The sequence below is a fragment of the Phyllostomus hastatus genome, unplaced genomic scaffold (assembly GCF_019186645.2).
Source record: "Phyllostomus hastatus isolate PE091 unplaced genomic scaffold, TTU_PhHast_1.1 phas_scaffold_385, whole genome shotgun sequence".
Classification (NCBI taxonomy): domain Eukaryota; kingdom Metazoa; phylum Chordata; class Mammalia; order Chiroptera; family Phyllostomidae; genus Phyllostomus; species Phyllostomus hastatus.
In genome coordinates this window covers 15900554-15915429 of record NW_025334026.1, presented here as the reverse complement: position 1 = coordinate 15915429, position 14876 = coordinate 15900554, and the positions used below count along the sequence as shown (strand labels likewise).

Here is a 14876-nt window from a genome sequence, read left to right as displayed (position 1 = left end):
CGGAAGCCGAGAGGGGGCGGGGCCCAGGCCGGCGGGCGCGGGGAAAATGGCGGCGGCGGCGGCGGCGGCAGCTGCGGCGAACGGGACGGGCGGGAGCAGCGGGATGGAGGTGGATGCGGCAGGTAACTGGCTCCGCGGGAACGGCTGCTGGAGACTGCCTTCAGGGTGCATCAGGGCCGCTTTCCTGAATCATGGAAGAAGTCAGGAGGGCGGACGGAACATTGCACCCTGGGATAACTTGCAGGAGGGATGTATAGGACGGGCTTTGCCGGGCGGGATGTGGGCCCCGGACTCTCACCCGCTGTTCTTTTCGTCAACCCTTAGTAGTTCCCAGCGTCATGGCCTCCGGAGTGACTGGGAGTGTTTCAGTCGCTCTTCATCCCCTCGTGATTCTGAACATCTCAGACCATTGGATTCGCATGCGCTCCCAGGAAGGGCGGCCTGTGCAGGGTGAGTGTTAAACCTAATTATGCAATCTTTTCTGGTCATCTCCCCCAAATAGTGGTCTTTTTTTCTTCCTCGCCCCAGTTGTTGGTTCACATTGATCTCAGACCCTCAGGATATAATGATAAGGGAAATTTTTGGATTCTTTATCCTCGCCTCTTATGTATCCTTCTCTTCCCAGTGATTGGGGCTCTGATCGGGAAGCAGGAGGGCCGAAATATCGAGGTGATGAACTCCTTTGAACTGCTGTCACACACCGTGGAAGAGAAGATTATCATTGACAAAGAATATTATTACACCAAGGAGGAGCAGTGTGAGAGGGGAATAGAAGTGGGCAGAGGAGTGGGAGAAAATAGATGTGGGGAAGACGGATGGGGTTGGGACAAATAAACAGGACATGGAATGAGTAAGGTGGAAAAGTGAAGAGGGAGTAGCTGAAGATATCTCAGAAAAAGAACACATTCAAGTATTCCGCCCAAAGAAAGTAAAAGGATGAGATGATAGAAGGGATTCTAAACTGAGTCAGGATTATAGGTGAAAGGGGAGAAGCTGGTGAAAATACACCAGGGGCTGCAAATTAAGGAAGGATTGTTTAAAGAAATACTTTGGCCCCTTCCTCTCCAGTTAAACAGGTATTCAAGGAGCTGGAGTTTCTGGGTTGGTATACCACAGGGGGACCACCTGACCCCTCCGACATCCACGTCCATAAGCAGGTATACATGCTCACATATGTGCATGCTAGGCAGAGAATAGAGAATGAGAGGAAGAAAGACGGGCATTGACATCGTGTCCATCCTCTTCCTCTTCCAGGTGTGTGAGATAATTGAGAGCCCCCTTTTTCTTAAGTTGAACCCTATGACCAAGCACACGGATGTGAGTACACTGACCCCGTCCATGCTCACTTTGTCATGCTTGTCACTATACTTATCTTTTATCCTCATCCCCTTTTATGTACATTTCTGTTGAGTTGAATCTTCCTTCTGCCACTTTCCAGCTGTGTGACTTTGAGTTAGTCATTTAATTTGCATTTTCCTCATGTGTAAAATGGGGACAATATTTCTGTATCACTGCATTTATTAGATGAGAAAATTTAAAGTGAAAAGGCTAAGTCCAATTTTTGCCACATAGTATAGGTTCAGACACATTTGATGTAAGAGCTGTTCTCCATCTCTTTATAGCTTCCTGTCAGCGTTTTTGAGTCTGTCATCGATATAATCAATGGAGAGGTAATTTCCTATCTTTCAACCCTCAGATCCTACCCCTGGTGTTTCCTGCTTTTGACTCTCCCTATGTGCTCCACAGGCCACAATGCTGTTTGCTGAACTGACCTATACTCTGGCCACAGAGGAAGCTGAACGCATTGGTGTAGACCATGTGGCTCGAATGACAGCAACAGGCAGTGGAGAGAACTCCACTGGTAACTGAGGCTAGAAGGTTTTCCTTGGAAGTGGGGGTGGCAGATGTGGTCCCAAGCCTGCTCAACTGTGGCCTGCCCCTGTCCCCCTGCAGTGGCTGAACACCTGATAGCACAGCATAGCGCCATCAAGATGCTGCACAGCCGCGTCAAGCTCATCTTGGAGTATGTCAAGGCCTCTGAAGCAGGTAGGATAGGGGCCTCCTGACACTTTTCCTCTCACCTGGGGAAGTGATGGCATCCACATTAAATTAGCCTTTTTGTGCCTTCAGGAGAGGTCCCCTTTAACCATGAGATTCTGCGTGAGGCCTATGCACTGTGTCACTGTCTTCCAGTACTGAGCACAGACAAGTTCAAGACAGACTTTTATGATGTGAGTGTAAAACCCAGGATGGGGAGGTGGGGCTTAATGGTGTTGTTTCTGAATGCAGGACATGGGACTCAGCTGTTCCTTGGGCATACTGTGAGGGACCCAGATCCCTTGGGGAACTGGTTCTTTCTGTTCCCTCCCAGCAATGCAATGATGTGGGGCTCATGGCCTACCTTGGCACCATCACCAAAACGTGCAACACCATGAACCAGTTCGTGAACAAGTTCAACGTCCTCTATGATCGACAAGGCATTGGCAGGCGGATGCGAGGGCTGTTCTTCTGAGAGGGTACTTGAAGAGATGATGCACAGGAGTCAGACAACTGCCTCAGAGGGAGGGGTACTATACTCCCTTTAGAGAAACCTGTCATTAATAAAAGGGGAGCAGTCCCTCAGCACCCCTTCCAGTGGCTCTGTCCTGTATTAGAGGTACCACACAAGTTTTTCAACTTGGATCTCAGTGGAGGAAGCCCTTGGTTCCAGCCTTGCTCCAAGAGGCGTGAGTCCCCCTTTATTACCAGCTGTTCTCAACACTTTTCAGTGGTTGGGAGCTTACTGCCATTTGACCCCATGTGTGGTTAGATGGACCGTCTTCACACAGCAGAAGGCTGCCTGCTTCCATCTAAGCAATCTGTTTTAATGTCTCCCTATAAAGGACTACTTTCCCAAGCTTTAACTTGTTTTTCACACACACAGTGGGAGGGAGAGGGATATTAAACACATTTCTGTCATGGACAAAATGAAAGCCTTGATCCTGTGGGAACTGAGTATTTGCTAACAGGTTTTCCAATTGCTGCTAAATTTTGAGTGCCTGCTACACCTAGTTATGTGCCTGACCCACAGGCACCTCAGCCTTGAGGCACAGGTACTAGTGTCTGTACTTCAGAGATGAGGCCAGGTGGTGTCATCATGGGTACTGTTCTATGCAGTTACTTGTGTCAGGCATTTCATTTCCACATGCCTTCCTCCAGGTCCCTGATTTCAATTACCCTCTCAATAAAATTCAAGTAGGAGTTGGAGGACTACAGAGGTGTAATGAGATGTCTACTGGAGGCATTTCAGAAAGTAGGAATGGGGAGTTAGCTGGAAGAGACCCTTATGTTACTACATACTGACACTGTGTCCTCAGAACCTGAATGTCACATTGCAGTACACCCAATATACATTGAGTACAACTGAGAGATCCAGGGAAACCAGTCTCTGTGTAGTGGGATTCCTGTGCTTCACTGCATTCCATGTCTATATTGGTGCCTGGCAGGTACTCAGTGTACTTATTGAGTGGATGAAAGACAACAAGTAGAACAAGATTATGATTCTAGAACACATATAATACCTCATTTTAACAGCACCAATCTATAAACACTTTATTGGCCAAAATAATGAACAAAACAAGTGCAGTTTAGGAAAAAGATGGGATCTTCCTTTCCTCTCAAAGGCACTGTTTGACCTTTAAAGGAAGGGGGAGAGGGGCTTAAGCACGGTATGCAGAGTAGACCCCAGAGTCTCAAGTGGGCTGGGATCAGACAAAAGTTATCCGAGTCCGGGCGGTATTGACCTGCCATACGTTTAACTCCTCATACTCATCTAGAGCTGCCTGGAACTGGGCAGGTGTGAAACCACGAGATATGCAGCGCTGCTCTGCCTCAGAAAACCGGACACTTCCGCCCTCTGAGACCAACTCACGGACAGTGGCAAATATCACATCTGCTGGTCTCTGGGTTCTGGAAGAAGAAAAAAAAGTGTGGGTTAAGGTCAGGGTACAAACAAGATCATTCAACAGACCACCACCGTATAGGTGTTACAGAAACCAAAGTGGCCTGCTCATGCAAGTGAAGGTGACTCCTGATTTCCTTCTCCATTAACCACTCACCTAGCTGTTTGTCCCTTGTCACTCAGAAGTGAGTCTTTTGACATCTCCATTAGCCTTATGGCTTCATTCACATCTTCTTTTTCCACTGTGTCCACCATTCGCAGTCGTGCCTAAGGGGAAGGTAGGGACAGATGGGAACAGAAGGAGGAGAGTAGCACAGTCAGGGAACCCCTTTCTGTGTTGCCTACTAACAAAAACCAAGTGGAGGTCCCCTACCCTCCCCACAAACATCCGCAGTGTGGGGCCGGCACTGTCAGACCGAGACAAGTGCAATGCCCAGGGCAGCGTCCAGCAATTGCCCAAGTCTCCGCCTCTCAACACTGGCCAGTCCCGGTGTTCAGCTGTCCTGCGAGGGAGACTAGACCCTTCTGAATTCCAGTGGGCTCCCACCATGACAGATGGAGCTTGGGGAGCTCAGCCTAGAAGGCGATTGGCATAGAGGTTGTGTCCCTGGGGCTCTGGAAGTGCTAGCTCAGCAGTAGGTCAGATAATCACACTACCTGCACGAACAGCACTTTGGAGCCCCCAGGACTCAGGTCCAAGATGTAAGGACAGAATGAAGGTTTCTAGCACAGAATCAAGGACATAGTGAAATTCATCCCACCCATCCTTGCAGTCAGGTTTGAGAAGCAGGGAGAAGGCCTTTCCCTCCGTGGACGCTGTGCGTGCCCTGCTGGAGCAGCAAGTACCCACAGTGCGGTAGCATGGACAGGACCACTATCTGCACTGTCAGCACTTTAGCCCCAGCAGGGCCTGAGTGGAAGGGAGGAGGCAACGAGAAAAGGACATGAAGGCAGGCTGTCCAGTATGTCAAAACAGTTAACCCTCCAGCAGAACAGGAACTGGGCACTCACCAGAGCAGTAGACAGTCGCAGAATAGCTAGCAGAGTCCTGGCCGAGGTATACGTGGCATCCTTACTAGCCCAAGCCTCTCGCCTCATCTCCACATATGCTGCTGTGATATAGTCAGCCAGAGACTCTGGCACTGTGGGCTGCTTCTCCCGGCACATAGCTATGTATCGTCTGCAAGAGAAGTGGTTTGTGGGAAGAAAAAAAGGGAGATAGAGAAGAGTATGTTTCCCATTTAATGAAACTCTAGGAGTCAGAGGGGAACTTTTAATTAGAAAAAAAAAGCGGATATCTATGTGGCTTGCACATCACTGATGTATTTCGTGGTGCATTTCAAATTATTTCCAACTTTTAAGGTCAATGGTCTTTGTGTAAGACATCCATCTGGCACTGAACATGGTATGGATAAAAGGAATGTATTTTATTTGCTTTAACACAACTGTTTACTTAAAGAGAATGGGTAATAGAGAAAAAACCTTGAAAAACCACTGGGAACCTTTGCACAGACCAGTGGAGAACACAGTGGCATCAAGTATCCTTGAAGCAGGACTCAGCTTTGCCTAAAATTTGAGCCTGCCTCACCTGAGACAGGCTAGTGATGTGAAAGATTGGTTCTGGTGTGTGTTCTTGTGTGGACAGGCTGGGGGGAACCTAAAACTCAGTATCCTCAGATCTAAGACACAGAAAGGGGCAGAGTGATAGTAAAACAGACATAGACCTTAAGACTAAAAACTTCTCAGGAGAAAACATAAGACCCAAGACAGTCACACAAGGTAACTAGTAAAGCACACCTGTTCTTTACTCAGCTCTCCTACCTCATAAGCTTCATGTCCAAAGGTTCAAACTGGGCAGGAGGCTGCCGACTGTGCTGGTGCACATAGGTGATATGCTGGGCCAACCTGGGAATAGTGGAGGCAAGGAGACATACTCTTTTTGGTGCTACACACCCTGTGCCCCAACTCTCTGTCTTCTTTCCTTGGCTCCATCTCATCATAGCATAGCAGGGACAACTTTCCCAGGAAATCCTTAATGGTATTTCAGCCCAGACCCACCATTTCCCTAAGAACCTTGGAGTAGTTTTCATGAGCAAAGAATCTGAGGGCTTTCCAATCTCTTCCCTCCCTCCAGATTGTCTTCCTAAGGGATGTCTCCTTGAGTGTTCAGATTTATTCACCGTAGGTCATTGTCTCGGTCAGGGCGGTCCTGGATCAGCCAGAGGAGGTCAAATCGGGAGAGGAGCGCAGCTGGAAGCTGTATGTTCTGTTCCAGGCTGCGACGAGGGTTATAGCGCCCATAGGCCGGGTTGGCGGCAGCCAGGATGGAACAGCGGGCATTGAGTGTGGTTAGAATGCCTGCCTTGGCAATGGAGATAGTCTGTTGTTCCATGACCTCATGGATGGCTGTGCGGTCAGCCTCGGCCATCTTGTCAAATTCATCAATGCAGCACACACCTTGGTCAGCCAGCACAAGGGCCCCACCCTCTAAGGTCAGTTCTCCAGTCACAGAGTCTCTCAGCACAGCTGCTGTGAGCCCCACTCCAGAAGAGCCTCGACCTGTCGTGTACTGACCTGAATGGCAGGGACAGGAAGGGAGGAAATAAACAGACATGTTTAGGAAGAGGAAAAGAAGCAAGAGTGCAAAGGACAAGTAATGGAGACAGTGAGGTGAAGCTGGCACTGATCTACTCTACTTACCCATCCAAGCCTTCCTGGGTAAAGATCTATGGAGTGCCAGTGCCAACAATTACCTCCCTTTCCCAACCTTCCACCTTCCAAACCCCCTAAAAAGAGAATAAACATGGTGACCCTATCCCTGTCTTCTACATCTACCTCTCCCAGAGCGATTGATTACTTACTGCGGGGTGCCAGACGATCAATGTAAGACAAGAGCTGAGACTTAGCCACACCAGGATCCCCCATCAGGCATATGTTGATGTTGCCTGGAAAGAAAGGAAACCCCTGCAACTAATTTCAATGCAAGTTACCCAACAATAGATAAAGATACCTAAGAAGTCTGCCCCTGTTCCCATACCTAGGATATCATTACTTCTGATCCCTCCCTGTGTCCATGAAGCCAAGGGGCCAACTTTTACAAATTTTGTGATCTACAGGGATACCAGTTCTTGTCTTCCATTCATTCATTCTTCCAAATGCCTTCCCTTACCCCCAGCCTCCCCTTCATTCCCTCTTACCCCTGATTTTCATGCCCCGGGGAGACTGGTCCACACCCCCCACCAGCAGGAGTAACAGTGCCTTCTTTACATCTTCATGCCCATATATCTCTGGAGCAATGGAGGCTGCCAGCTTTTCATAGAAATCCTCCTCTGAGGAAAAGTGAAAATTAGGAAAAAAAAAAAAGTACTAGGAAGAAACATTGCTGGTCTTTCCCCCAACCTCTCACCTGCAATTTGCCTCAGCTCCTCCCTGCTCAGCTCTCCAGACCCAGACTCATCATCCTCACTCTTACTCATCTTCACAATCCGATGGGCTTCCAGGTAAGTTTCTGAAAGTAAACCCTTGAACAGAAAAAGACCAGGATATGAATGGCCTTTTTCTATCCACACAATTCATTCAGGGATTCCTGATAAAACTTTTTGTTCTATTTTGTTTTGCTGTTAGTAGTTTCCTCTGCAAGTATGGTGGGTGAGTAGGCAAGGAGGAAAAGAGACTATTTCCTCCTCATTGCAGACTCTCTCACCTGTACCACCTGTCGAAACTCAGAACGCAAGATTGGCAAGAAGATACCAGTGACACTAATGTGGTCCCCGGGCTGGGCAATCCGAGTGTTCTCTCCTTCTACCAACACCGTGATGCTGCGAGGAATATTTCCCACAGGCACTTGGTCACTCTGTGGAGGATAAGGGTGCACAGGCAAGGAAAAAGAACATAAGGCCCTACCAGGATCTAAGCTCCCACCTAAGCACTCCACTTTTCTACATCTTGGACTGCCCAGCTTCAGGCAAGCCAGTTAGAGGACGGAAACAGAGATCTCCTTCACCTCTTCCCAGCTCAAAGATTCAGTTAAACCTCCCTCCTGTTGTAGATTTCTGTCTCAGCTCTCCCTTCTTCCGTCCTTTCTTTCTTCTATTCCATGAGTAGCTACAGTATTCAAAATGACTCCTAAGTCCCACCTTTCCTAGACAACATACCCCAAACTCACATGTTCTTGCATCTTCATCTCCTGGAATTTGATGAATTTGGAGCCACGTGTCTGCAGATACAGCCGTCCTCCTGAGCGGTTGGTCTGGCACTCTTGGCTTGGACACATAATCAGAGGCATGAAAGTAGGAGACTGGATCTAGGATGTAAGAAAACATCAAAAGAAACCATAATAAAATGATCCACTAAGATCAGTCACTTGGATCACATTTCATCTTCATGGACATGTCAAAAACATCCTGAACTACTCTGGGAAACCACTGACAGGCAAGAAAAACCACAAATGGAAAGACCACCATGTACCAAAAAAAACAATGGAAGACAAATAAAGCCAAATGTTTTACAATGAACATTACAGATAAATATCAACAGACAAAATTCTTACAAAAACCACTAACAAAGTTAACTCTGCTCCTGTTCCTTACTTCATACTTACCGGCTGGTAGGTCTCTGCCCCACACTGGTCACAAGTGTAAGTGGCCACCACCATTCTGGGTTTGACTTCAGAAACACGAGTGACAATTCCACGCACAGTTACCAATTTCCCCACCGAGTCGGCCCGTACTTCCCGGATCACACGAGGCTTATTACTGCTTGGGCCTTGAAAGTACAGCTCACTAAGGGAGAAAACAGTCATTAGCAAGGTTCTGGAGAGAACCAACTCCCATTCCCTTCCCTACCGAGACCACTCACAATCTACGCATGAGTTCAGGAGGGTACTGGTTCTGGGGGCTTCGGGCTGCCCCAGGGTCTCGGCTCCGCTGCTCCATCATCAGTCGGTGCTCAATGTAAACATCCAGAACATCTTTATTTACCACCTACAGGTAGAAGGAGAAAGATGGAAATAATGCGTGGCAGGCTGGGGCATAAAAAACATCAGGCAGAAATCACTGCCCCCTCCTCCTGCCAGCTCAGAAAACATTAATATCTGAGAAGCTTCCTGACAGAAATCTAAGTTCCTTGCCTTGCATTTCCTTGCACTCACCTCCCTCTCCTTGTACTGAGGCAGCAGCTCTTGAACACAATCAGCAAAGAGCCTTGCATAGCGCTTGGTGTTCTCACAAATTGAATCCACCAACTCAGGGTCCTCCTCGGCCACATCATCTAGGTCTATGTACATTGCCACTTGTTCCCGATGAGCCAGTTGAACCTGGGGTGAGGAATAGCCAAGACCTCAGAGTCCGGTATACCGTGCTCAGTACTGTTTACCTGCATGGACCCATCACTGTGAGCTCAGGACACCGATTTCAGGCCTCCAGAGGGAGAAAGACCAGTGTGAGCACAACACTTGCTCCTTAGCCCCAGAAAAACAATCTTTCAACTCCTAAAAACCTTAATTATCATATAGTATTATATTCAGATACCACACTAAACGTGTCACTTAAAGACAAATGTACTTGTTGAAATAAGCCAGGCCACCCCATTCCCTCTAACCTTAGACTTACCAATTGATTCCCATACTTGAACTGCTTCTTGCCAAGCTCATCATCCTGGTAAAACTCTTGTAGAAATTTCTTCACCTTTTCTGTAATGTAAATGTAAAATCATGAGGATCAACGCTTTCTTCTAGATATCTTACTGCAAACTCCTTTCACAGAAATCAAAGAAACTCACTTACATTTAAGTGAATTAGTTACACGAAAATTTAAATCACTCTATATAACACTCCCCAAACTCGGTAGAACTCCTTTTACAAGTCTGTTTTAATCTAGAGAAGAATTAGGGGCACCTTGCAGTTGAGAGTATTAACCAATACCCTCCCCTCTAGGGGAATTCCAGTCTCTGCCTTCATTAGAAATCTCAATGTTCTTTCCCAAAAGTCTCCCACTCCCACAGCAAACTCAAGCCTCAAGGTCCTCCTCTCTTCTTCCGTAAGTAAAACTGCCCCTTCTCTTTCGGTCCCCTAAATCTCGCCCACTAATCCCATCCTCCAACCCACCCCCTCTCCCGCCACTGCTTCCGCTCTTAGTAAACAAAGAAGCACATGGGCCCAGATGCTGCCGCCTCACACCCTGGGATTCCTCCGCCCAGGGCGGGAGCCGGTCCCGCGATCGGACAGCTGGTCCAGAGGCCACTCCGTGTCTCCCACTACCTCTCTATACTTCCTCTCGGACTCGCGTTAAAACCCCCAATTCCAGGCACGCCCCTACCCTTCGGACCTCTCTCCGAGACTATCGCGCGGAAGGACACTGTTTACACACCACATTCTACCAGAAGCGTCGCGCAACTTCCGCCCGCCGCCACTTCCGCTTATAGGTTGGCCTAAAATGGCCAATCCCCGCGCGCAGCAGTGTGAGCCAGCCCTCCCCCAGGGCTTCGGCAGCTCCGGGGGACGCGGGCACTTGGAATGTCGGAGAGTGCGGAAGATATCGATATCGAGGTCGGGAGTACCCGACCCTATGCCCTACACAGAATCCCGAGATGCAAATCCTTGCTAGGCGTGACCTCTTCCACTTAAGCTAACAGCCTGTCCCCTCGCGACGACCCCCACTCCTTTCTCGGACACAATCACCAGCTCTTCTCCGACCTCGTGTCTCTGCGCGCTTCCTAGGAGCCGTCTGCCTCCGGACCCGGGCTCCGACCTCGCGCGCAGAAAAACCCGGCCTGCAGGATGTTGGCCAGGAGATTTCCCGCGTAGGACTCCCCTCCTAGGCTTGCAGACCCTCACCTTTCTCCAGTGCGTAGTCTTTAAGTGCCATTGCTGCTGAGAACCGTGCGGCAGCAGTTGGCGGGCTCCACGTTCTCACTCCCCGGTAGCTGCGAACGTTCGCGCGGTGGACTGCGGCTGACCAACCGAAATTGGCGCGAAACGTCGCCCAACACGTGACCGGCGCCGCTACGTGCGGACCAATCCGAAAGGAGGCTCTCTGTCCCTCCCTCTCGCCGCGGGTTCCAGTCTCGGCCAATCACACGGCGCCTGGGCTGAGTGACGGGGTTGGGCGAGGCTAGGCAGTCGCTGGGTTTCCCGCGTACAAGGAGAAGCACTCTTAAAGGGCCTACCTAAACGCGTCCTTTTGTTCCGGGGCCGCCGGGCGGGGCTGGCCCAACTTTTGTCTCCTAGACTATTCCGCAGAACTGCCATGATTTCCCAGTTCTTCATTCTGTCCTCCAAGGGGGACCCACTCATCTACAAGGACTGTATCCTTGACCCACGGGTTCAGGGGGGACGGGCTGGGCGGGAGTAGTGTCCCAGAGCCAGCCTGGGTTGCCAGCTCCTTAGCTGTCCTTCAACCCGTCAGTCCGCGGTGACAGTGGGGGCCGGGATGTGGCCGAGCTCTTTTACCGGAAGCTGACGGGACTGCCCGGAGAAGAGTCACCGGTTGTCATGGTAACCACGAAGGGTTAGGAGTGGTACTCGTAAGGGGGGGGCCTTCTCAGGGCTGCGTCCTTGAGAGCTTCCCCTTGGAGTGGGTACATTCCTCCAGTTAGTACTGAGGAAAGTTTACTGAACGCTAACGATATAGCAGCACAACTCGCACATCTCAATTCTCAGCACCTCTGGGGTAGGTATTATCATTGATTACACTTAAACTTGGGGCAACTGCGTCCTAGGGAGGTTTCTAGTTCTAAGTTGTACTGCTAGGAGCAAGGGGAATGAGGATATCAGACCAAGTCTCCTGGGACCTTAACCAGAACTCTCTTTCTGACACATTCCCTTCCCCTCCCCGCTCTACGTTTGCCTCAGCACCACGATGACCGTCATTTTATTCACATCAGACACAGCGGTCTCTATTTGGTGGTGACAACTTCGGAAAACATTTCTCCCTTCAGCCTCCTAGAGCTGCTTTCTCGGTGAGGAGGGCAGGGTTGGGCAGCTGGGTGTGGGGGTCTGAGAAGAGGAAGAGATACACAGCCCGTTCTTTTTTCTTAGGTTAGCCACTCTCTTAGGCGATTACTGTGGCTCCCTGGGTGAGGGGACCATCTCCCGCAACGTGGCTCTTGTCTATGAACTCCTGGATGAAGTATTGGTAAGGCTCAACTGTTTCCCTCATTGTACCTATTCCCTGAAGATCTATTCTCTGACTGGAAGGCTGAGTCCACTCCTTTTCACCTCTTTACTGGCCACCCAGACTGTCCTTCCCCCATCCCTAGGATTATGGCTACATACAGACTACATCCACAGAGATGCTGAGGAACTTCATCCAGACTGAAGCTGTGGTCAGCAAGCCCTTCAGCCTCTTTGATCTCAGCAGTGTTGGCTTGGTCAGTGGAGGGAAAGAGGATCAGGGGTTGGGGGGGAGAGCAGGGGAGAAGGGTTGGCAGGGGTTGTTAGACCTTGAGTGCTGATTACTTTCCCTGTTTTCCAGTTTGGGGCAGAGACACAACAGAGCAAAGTGGCCCCCAGCAGTGCAGCCAGCCGACCCGTCCTCTCCAGCCGTTCTGACCAGGTGAGGGAGGGCTAAACAGGTTTAGACCCTCTGATTTTTTTTTAGGGGACTCCAGAATCCAAGATCCCTGCATATCTTTCTATCTCTCCTAGATTTGGATAATCCAATCCCTTCCCTTACCTTGTGTTCCCACCCCAGGGCCCTAGCCTCCACTGCCTTGTCCACTTTAGAATACAGGCTATTTAGCCTGCAACTACCCAAATCCCCTCTCTTTTTCAGAGCCAAAAGAATGAAGTGTTTTTGGATGTGGTTGAGAGACTGTCTGTACTGATAGCATCTAATGTAAGTTTGGGTCCCCAGCCCTGGAGCTGAGGGTAGATAGTATCTGGGAAACATGTTGGGAGGTCACCTCTGGGCATTAACTTCCCTGCTACTCTCAGGGCTCACTGCTGAAGGTGGATGTGCAAGGAGAGATCCGACTCAAGAGCTTTCTTCCCAGTGGCTCTGGTGAGAAGTCTGTGGGTTGGACCCACAGTTGGGTTTGGGACAGGCTCCTTGGTGGTGTGTATGGTGGTATTTGTTGGCCTTTTCTGATGTCCTTTTCTTTGACAGAGATGCGCATTGGTTTGACAGAAGAATTTTGTGTGGGAAAGTCAGAACTGAGAGGTGAGGTGCAAGTGGGTCTTTCTCGCCCTACATTCAGGCCACTACCAGAAGTTTCGTGAAGAGAAATTAGAGATAGATCCCCACAACACCCTTGCTCTTCTCTCCCAAATACGGGTTAGTAAAAGAGTCTTTCTCTCTTTCTAGGTTATGGGCCAGGAATTCGGGTAGATGAGGTCTCATTTCACAGCTCGGTGTATCTGGACGAGTTTGAGTCTCATCGAATACTCCGCTTGCAGCCACCTCAGGGAGAGGTCAGAATGGGCTGGCCTAGTTTATTCCATCTACCCAAGGGAAGGGAAGCAGTTCTTGTTTGAGGGGACCAAACTGACCTCCATTCCTCCCTCATCTCAGCTGACTGTGATGCGGTACCAACTTTCAGATGACCTCCCTTCCCCGCTCCCCTTCCGGCTTTTTCCCTCTGTGCAGTGGGACCGAAGCACAGGCAGGTCAGACCATTTTTCTTATTCCAGAATTTCTCTGGAACCCAAGCCAATAGATATATGTTCCCAAGATTTATTGTGGAGGATGGTAGTTAGTGGTATAGGGTACAAATTAGAAAAAGGCCCCCTCCCCTCAAGTGGACTCAGCCCCATAAACACTAATGACTAGTGCAATTGGGTAGATTTTAGTTCTTCTCTCTTTCCTTCAGCACATACATGGGGGCCTTCAGTGGGGAATGGTGAAATGGCAGTGGGGTATGGCCAGAGTAACGGTATTGTACCTTTTCACCCAGGCTCCATGTTTACCTGAAGTTACGATGTGACCTGCCGCCAAAGAGGTATGAGTGGGGTAGCCAAGACTAGTTCGACTATGGGTAGTAGGGGACAGGGCCCAGGTACCTGTTGCTTCTGCCTTCAGATACAGCCACCAGCCTTGGAATAGGTTTAATTAGAGGCTTAAGGGTTTGGGAATGGGATTGGGTGGCACTTGTGTTGAATTCCAGCTGTGATAAGAATGGAGACAAGTTACTACCTTTCTGAGGCTGACTCTGTTCCTTTTGTGTTTGCAGCCAGGCTCTCAACATCAGGCTGCACCTTCCCCTGCCAAGAGGGGTGGTCAGGTTAGTGTGTGTGCATTGTGGGGTGTTGGGTGGTTTTACCGGCTTCCCTGAACGACAGGATGGCACTGTGAGGGTGGAACTGGGCTGCTCCTGAGGCAGCTGAGCCTAGCGCTTTTCCAAACTCCAGCCTGTCTCAGGAGCTGAGTAGCCCAGAACAGAAGGCAGAGCTGGGGGATGGAGCACTTCGCTGGGACCTGCCTCGGGTGCAAGGAGGCTCTCAGCTCTCAGGCCTTTTCCAGGTATCAGCTGCTGATTCTCTAAGGCCCTCTTCTCCCACCTCCATTTTTAGCCCCCAGACTCATCCCTCCTAATGTAGTTGTTGCATTGTTCCCACCAGTATGGTCACCTTCCTGGCCCTTTGTCTTCCCTACCCACCTTCCTCTCTGTGCCTTCAGCACTCCTTCCTCTACCTCTGTCCCTCACAGATGGAAGTCCCAGGTCTGCCTGGGCCTCCTGGTCAAGGGCACTCCACCTCAGCACCACCTCTGGGGCTCGGCCCTGCAAGCCTCTCTTTTGAACTTCCCCGGCACACGTGCTCCGGCCTCCAGGTTCGCTTCCTCAGGCTGGCATTCACACCTTGCGGCAGCGCCAACCCCCACAAGTGGGTACGACACCTAAGCCACAGTGATGCTTATGTCATTCGGATCTGAGGCTCCCCAAACAAGAACACAGGCAGCAAAGGCAGTGGCCTGTGGTTCAGGAGAAGGATGACACTGCC

At 49.9% G+C, this 14876-nt stretch overlaps 3 protein-coding genes across 7 annotated transcripts; 2 read left to right on the top strand and 1 right to left on the bottom strand.

The window, feature by feature from the left end:
• COPS6 (COP9 signalosome subunit 6) lies at nt 1-2630 on the top strand. Of its 2 annotated transcripts, XM_045819505.1 has the most exons (10): nt 1-122; nt 325-450; nt 626-757; nt 1069-1157; nt 1255-1317; nt 1623-1670; nt 1747-1861; nt 1954-2046; nt 2131-2231; nt 2372-2630. In XM_045819505.1, the coding sequence occupies exons 1-10, from the start codon at nt 47-49 to the stop codon at nt 2510-2512; spliced, it is 984 nt and encodes a 327-aa protein (XP_045675461.1). In that variant the 5' UTR covers nt 1-46; the 3' UTR covers nt 2513-2630. The 2 variants fall into 2 exon arrangements, with proteins under 2 accessions (XP_045675461.1, XP_045675462.1); XM_045819506.1 differs by lacking the exon at nt 1255-1317.
• Nucleotides 2631-3564: 934 nt separating this feature from the next.
• MCM7 (minichromosome maintenance complex component 7) lies at nt 3565-10916 on the bottom strand. 4 transcript variants are annotated; one of them, XM_045819675.1, is made up of 15 exons: nt 10773-10916; nt 9550-9629; nt 9090-9254; nt 8798-8922; nt 8541-8721; nt 8106-8243; nt 7644-7793; nt 7347-7461; nt 7138-7269; nt 6802-6885; nt 6121-6514; nt 5762-5845; nt 4952-5120; nt 4098-4207; nt 3565-3948 (listed from the first exon to the last, which is right to left on the bottom strand). In XM_045819675.1, exons 1-15 carry the CDS (start codon nt 10801-10803, stop codon nt 3747-3749), a joined length of 2160 nt encoding a protein of 719 aa, XP_045675631.1. In that variant the 5' UTR covers nt 10804-10916; the 3' UTR covers nt 3565-3746. The 4 variants fall into 4 exon arrangements, with proteins under 4 accessions (XP_045675631.1, XP_045675634.1, XP_045675633.1 ...); XM_045819678.1 differs by lacking the exon at nt 10773-10916 and adding an exon at nt 10264-10287; XM_045819677.1 differs by lacking the exon at nt 10773-10916 and adding an exon at nt 10255-10278.
• A 129-nt stretch (nt 10917-11045) lies between these two features.
• Nucleotides 11046-14866, top strand: AP4M1 (adaptor related protein complex 4 subunit mu 1). The gene is made up of 15 exons (XM_045819275.1): nt 11046-11242; nt 11344-11432; nt 11790-11896; nt 11976-12072; nt 12197-12307; nt 12412-12492; nt 12712-12774; nt 12873-12939; nt 13045-13098; nt 13243-13349; nt 13450-13544; nt 13832-13876; nt 14108-14158; nt 14286-14397; nt 14584-14866. Exons 1-15 carry the CDS (start codon nt 11185-11187, stop codon nt 14806-14808), a joined length of 1362 nt encoding a protein of 453 aa, XP_045675231.1. The 5' UTR covers nt 11046-11184; the 3' UTR covers nt 14809-14866.
• Nucleotides 14867-14876: the final 10 nt, after the last annotated feature.